The 6,146-nt window shown below is 45.0% G+C and overlaps 1 protein-coding gene across 1 annotated transcript in view; it reads right to left on the bottom strand.

Annotated features, from left to right (window-relative positions):
• The window catches only part of LOC116354012 (paralemmin-1), a 19,081-nt gene extending 12,935 nt beyond the window's left edge, over positions 1-6,146 (bottom strand). Inside the window, exon 1 of the mRNA XM_031792669.1 lies at positions 5,590-6,146. Within this exon, the coding sequence (XP_031648529.1) occupies positions 5,590-5,651 (62 nt within the window). The 5' untranslated portion in view covers positions 5,652-6,146. The remainder of the gene's footprint in view (positions 1-5,589) is intronic.

Here is a 6,146-nt window from a genome sequence, read left to right as displayed (position 1 = left end):
AAGTGGAGACAAATTTGACCCCAATAACTACCGTGGGATAGCAACCTTGGGAAAATCCTCTGCATAATCATTAACAGCAGACTCGTACATTTCCTCAGTGAAAACAATGTACTGAGCAAATGTCAAATAGGCTTTTTACAAAATTACCGTACGACAGACCACATATTCACCCTGCACACCCTAATTGACATATGAACAAACCAAACAAAGACAAAGTCTTCTCATGCTTTGTTGATTTAAAAAAAGCCTGAGGATCTGCTATACAAATTGATGGAAAGTGGTGTTGGGGGTAAAACATACAACATTATAAAATCATATACACAAACAAGTGTGCAGTTAAAATTGGAACAAAACACATTTCTTTCCACAGGGCCATGGGGTGAGACAGGGATGGAGCTTAAGCCCCACCCTCTTCAACATATATATCAACGAATTGGCGAGGGCACTAGAACAGCCTGCAGCACCCGGCCTCACCCTACTAGAATATGAAGTCAAATGTCTACTGTTTGCTGATGATCTGGTGCTTCTGTCCCCAACTAAGGAGGACAGATTCAGCCAGACCTGGGCCCTGACAGCAAATCTCAGTAAGACCAAAAATAATGGTGTTCCAAAAAAGGTCCAGTCGCCAGCACCACAAATACAAAATCCATCTAGGCACCGTAGCCCTAGAGCACACAAAAAACTATACATACTTCAGCCTAAACATCAGTGCCGCAGGTAACTTCCACAAAGCTGTGAATGATCTGAGAGACAAGGCAAGAAGGGCCTTCTATGCCATCAAAAGGAACATCAAATTCGACATACCAATTAGGATCTGAATAAAAATACTTGAATCAGTTATAGAACCCATTGCCCTTTATGGTTGTGTGGTCTGTGGTCCGCTCACCAGCCAAGAATTCACAAAATGGGACAAACACCAAATTGAGACTCTGCATGCAGAATTCTGCAAAAAGGCCGCCGTAGGCAGACCTGGCTCTCCAGAGAAGACAGGCTATGTGCTCACTGACCCACAAAATTAGGTGGAAACTGAGTTGCACTTCCTAACCTCCTACCAAGTGTATGACCATATTAGAGAAACATACAGTGCCTTGCGAAAGTATTCGGCCCCCTTGAACTTTGCGACGTTTTGCCACATTTCAGGCTTCAAACATAAAGATATAAAACTGTATTTTTTTTGTGAAGAATCAACAACAAGTGGGACACAATCATGAAGTGGAACGACATTTATTGGATATTTCAAACTTTTTTAACAAATCAAAAACTGAAAAATTGGGCGTGCAAAATTATTCAGCCCCCTTAAGTTAATACTTTGTAGCGCCACCTTTTGCTGCGATTACAGCTGTAAGTCGCTTGGGGTATGTCTCTATCAGTTTTGCACATCGAGAGACTGAATTTTTTTCCCATTCCTCCTTGCAAAACAGCTCGAGCTCAGTGAGGTTGGATGGAGAGCATTTGTGAACAGCAGTTTTCAGTTCTTTCCACAGATTCTCAATTGGATTCAGGTCTGGACTTTGACTTGGCCATTCTAACACCTGGATATGTTTATTTTTGAACCATTCCATTGTAGATTTTGCTTTATGTTTTGGATCATTGTCTTGTTGAAAGACAAATCTCCGTCCCAGTCTCAGGTCTTTTGCAGACTCCATCAGGTTTTCTTCCAGAATGGTCCTGTATTTGGCTCCATCCATCTTCCCATCAATTTTAACCATCTTCCCTGTCCCTGCTGAAGAAAAGCAGGCCCAAACCATGATGCTGCCACCACCATGTTTGACAGTGGGGATAGTGTGTTCAGGGTGATGCTTTTACACCAAACATAACGTTTTGCATTGTTGCCAAAAAGTTCAATTTTGGTTTCATCTGACCAGAGCACCTTCTTCCACATGTTTGGTGTGTCTCCCAGGTGGCTTGTGGCAAACTTTAAACGACACTTTTTATGGATATCTTTAAGAAATGGCTTTCTTCTTGCCACTCTTCCATAAAGGCCAGATTTGTGCAATATACGACTGATTGTTGACCTATGGACAGAGTCTCCCACCTCAGCTGTAGATCTCTGCAGTTCATCCAGAGTGATCATGGGCCTCTTGGCTGCATCTCTGATCAGTCTTCTCCTTGTATGAGCTGAAAGTTTAGAGGGACGGCCAGGTCTTGGTAGATTTGCAGTGGTCTGATACTCCTTCCATTTCAATATTATCGCTTGCACAGTGCTCCTTGGGATGTTTAAAGCTTGGGAAATCTTTTTGTATCCAAATCCTGTTTTATACTTCTTCACAACAGTATCTCTGACCTGCAAGGCACTGTATTTCCCTCAGATTACACAGATCCACAAAGAATTTGAAAACAAATCCAATTTTGATAAACTCCCATATCTACTGGTTGAAATACCACAGTGTGCCATCACAGCAGCAAGATTTGTGACCTGTTGCCACAAGAAAAGTGAAGAACAAACACCATTGTAAATACAACCATCTTAAATACAACAATCGTTACAACACTGTATATGTACATAATATGACATTTGAAATGTCTTTATTCTTTTGGAACTTCTGTGAGTGTAATGTTTACTGTTAATTTGTATTGTTTATTTCAACATACAGGGGCAAAGCATACTGTTTATTTTCACATTTTCTGCAGGAGAGGAGACTGCCTGAGTGTCCTCCCTGTACTCAGGTCCGGGTTAATGGAGGGGCTTACCCACTGCTATAGCCTCCACTCTTCTGAGAAGGCTTCCACTATTTGGAACATTGCTGTGTGGACTTGCTTCCATTCAGCCACAAGAGCATTAGTGAGGTCTGGCTCGCAGTCGATGTTCCAATTCATCCTAAAGGTGTTTGATGGAGTTGAGGTTAGAGCTAGGTGCAGTACTAAGGGGACCTAGACCAAACCATGAAAAACAGCCCCAGACCATTATTCCTCCTCCACCAAACTTTACAGTAGGCACTATGAATTGGGGCAGTTCTCCTGGCATCTGCCAAACCCAGATTCATCCGTCAGACTGCCAGATGGTGAAGCGGGATTCATCAATCCAGAGAAGGCGTTTCCACTGTTCCAGAGTCCAATGGCAGCGAGCTTTACACCACTCCAGCCGACGCTTGGCATTGCGCATGGTGATCTTACGCTTCGAATACACCGACAGTGTCTTTGCCCAAAATAGTATGCAGCATCATCTGGATATGTATGCAACAAAAGTTCAACATTCACCTTCTGCTACCATTTCAGTCAAGCCACCTACGCATACAGTTTGACGCATACGTTCAATAAATCCAACGTACTGTATTCACCACACCGAACACACTGCAACTGCCTCTGTAACGCAGTGCTGCAAGGCAAACGCAGCGTTTCATTGGAAATGAATGTAATTCTGGTGTACCAAAATGAAATGATGCTGTCAGTGTGATCGAAGCATTAGGCTTGTGTGTGTGTGTGTGTGTGTGTGTGTGTGTGTGTGTGTGTGTGTGTGTGTGTGTGTGTGTGTGTGTGTGTGTGTGTGTGTGTGTGTGTGTGTGTGGCTGCTCGGCCATGGAAACCCATTTTTTTGTATTTTTATTTATTTTGTATTTTACCCCCCCTTTTTTCTCCACAATTTCGATCTTGTCTCATCGCTGTAACTCCCCAGTTGTCTCATCGCTGTAACTCCCCAGTTGTCTCATCGCTGTAACTCCCCAGTTGTCTCATCGCTGTAACTCCCCAGTTGTCTCATCGCTGTAACTCCCCAGTTGTCTCATCGCTGTAACTCCCCAGTTGTCTCATCGCTGTAACTCCCCAGTTGTCTCATCGCTGTAACTCCCCAGTTGTCTCATCGCTGTAACTCCCCAGTTGTCTCATCGCTGTAACTCCCCAGTTGTCTCATCGCTGTAACTCCCCAGTTGTCTCATCGCTGTAACTCCCCAGTTGTCTCATCGCTGTAACTCCCCAGTTGTCTCATCGCTGTAACTCCCCAGTTGTCTCATCGCTGTAACTCCCCAGTTGTCTCGGGAGAGGCGACGGTGGAATCATGTGTCCTCCGAAACATGACATGCCTAACCACGATCCTTAACACTCGCCAGCTTAACCCAGAAGTCAGCCGCACCAATCTGTCGGAGGAAACCGTTCAACTGGTGACTGGGGTCAGCCTGCAGGCACCCGGCCCAGCCAAGTACAGTCCCCCCCGGCCAAACCCTTGCCTAACCCGGACGACACTGGGCCAATTGTGTGCTGTCCTATGGGACTCCTGGCCACGGCCGGTTGTGGCACAGCCCGGGAATGAACCCGGGTCTGTAGTAACGCCTCTAGCACTGTGATGCAGTGCCTTAGACCGCTGCGGCCCTCGGGAGACCCATGGAAACCCATTTCATAAAGCTCCCGACCAACAGTTATTGTGCTGACGTTGCTTCCAGAGGCAGTTTGGAACTCGGTAGTGAGTGTTGCAACCAAGGGCAGCCGATTTTTACGTACTACTTGCTTCAGCACTCGGCAGTCCCGTTCTGTGAGTTTGTGTGGCCTACCGCTTCACGACTGAGCCGTTGTTGCTCCTAGACGTTTCCACTTCATAATAACAGCATGTACAGTTGACCAGAGCAGCTCTAGCAGGGCAGACATTTGACGAACTGACTTGTTGGAAAGGTGGCCTATGACAGTGGCATGTTGAAAGTCACTGAGCTCTTCAGTAAGGCCATTCTACTGCCAATGTTTGTCTATGGAGATTTTATACACCTATCAGCAACGGGTGTGGCTGGAATAGCTAAATCCACTCATTTAAAGGGGTGTCAACATACTTTTGTATATATAGTCTATATTGCCTCCCAATATTGTACAATGTGTATCGCTTCATTGGCCTGGGCTATTATTTGTTTAAATTCCAGACCAGATTGATCTCAGTTTGTTAGTGTCAGAGTAGCCACTGATTTTGGTTATTTGTGTGGTATTAGAAACGATTCTGCTAATGTCTTCTATTGTGTATAGTTTGTAGCATTGTATGTAATGCATTTTTAAAGGCAAAACAAATATTCAGGATCCTGCAAACAAGTATTCCCTATGTGTGGTCATCCTAAAAACGCCCCTGCTCAACTGTAGCCTACATTACAAATGTTATTATGGCTTTATTATAAAGGGGCTTTTTCTTCAACAGGAAACCTCGCATTGAATTGCAACTTGGATTTGGATTTGTTTACAGAAAATAATGGTGTTCCAGGAAGTGTGTGGAGGCTAAAAAAAACTGTGCCCCGGGGTCTATGATTTCTTAATCCGGCTATGCCTGTAATGTATATTGTTTATTTATTTATGTAAGACTATTATTTATTATATTGTTTTGTTCACATTATTGTCATGCATTTCCATGTATGCATTAACGGGATTTGTATCATTTATAATTATATTATGCCTACATTAGAAAACACACACTGTCTCTTCATCTCGTCTTCCTTCTATTCTGCATCTGTCTCTCTGCTCCATCCCTCCATATCCTTCTCTCCTCACCTCCCTCCTTCATCGCTGTTCCGTGATGCTGAGGCAGTGGAGCGCTACGGCTAGTCAACAAATTCGCGGAAATCAGGCCAAGTATAGTCGTGAGTAGACACTGCGTGTAACGAGCAGACAGACAGCCGGGCTACTTACCCAATAGCGGAGTCCTTTAACTTGTCACCGATGGCGTCTCTCTCCTTTGGCGTCTCTCTCATCCTAGTTTCATCCACACTGAATTAAAATAGCACTGCGACGGTTTCCTCTTCGTTCACTGTGTATGCTTATAGTCTATGTTTACTGGCGTATAGCTTCAAAACAGTCGGGTTTCCTCCCCTCCTCTCCCTCCTCTCTCCCCTTCGCCTCCTCCGTTCTCCCTCTCCTCTCTCCTGACACCCTTCCGTTGGCCGCAGAGGAGTCGCGGGAACGCCCGAGCTGTGTGTGTATGCCTGTGTGTCGGGGTAGCTCGTGTCGCTCAACACTACAACAGAGAGAGAACAAGCTGTCGGTTATTTATCTTCGTTCCTCGACATTACAGGAGTTCGTGGGTGAATTGGCGGGTTTGGGAGAGAAGAAAGCTCTCCGGGTTCCCTCAAAATTATGATATGCTTGTCTCCTGTAGGCGACCTGTTTTGCAGAAAGGTTTGTGCTCTCACCAGCTCGCCAAACACAGGGAGGGAGAGGGAGAGAGGATGATGGAGAGAGGACGAGTG

Source organism: Oncorhynchus kisutch, linkage group LG16 (genome assembly GCF_002021735.2).
Source record: "Oncorhynchus kisutch isolate 150728-3 linkage group LG16, Okis_V2, whole genome shotgun sequence".
Lineage (NCBI taxonomy): Eukaryota > Metazoa > Chordata > Actinopteri > Salmoniformes > Salmonidae > Oncorhynchus > Oncorhynchus kisutch.
Note: the sequence above shows the minus strand (reverse complement) of the source record. Positions and strands in the feature narration are given on the sequence as shown.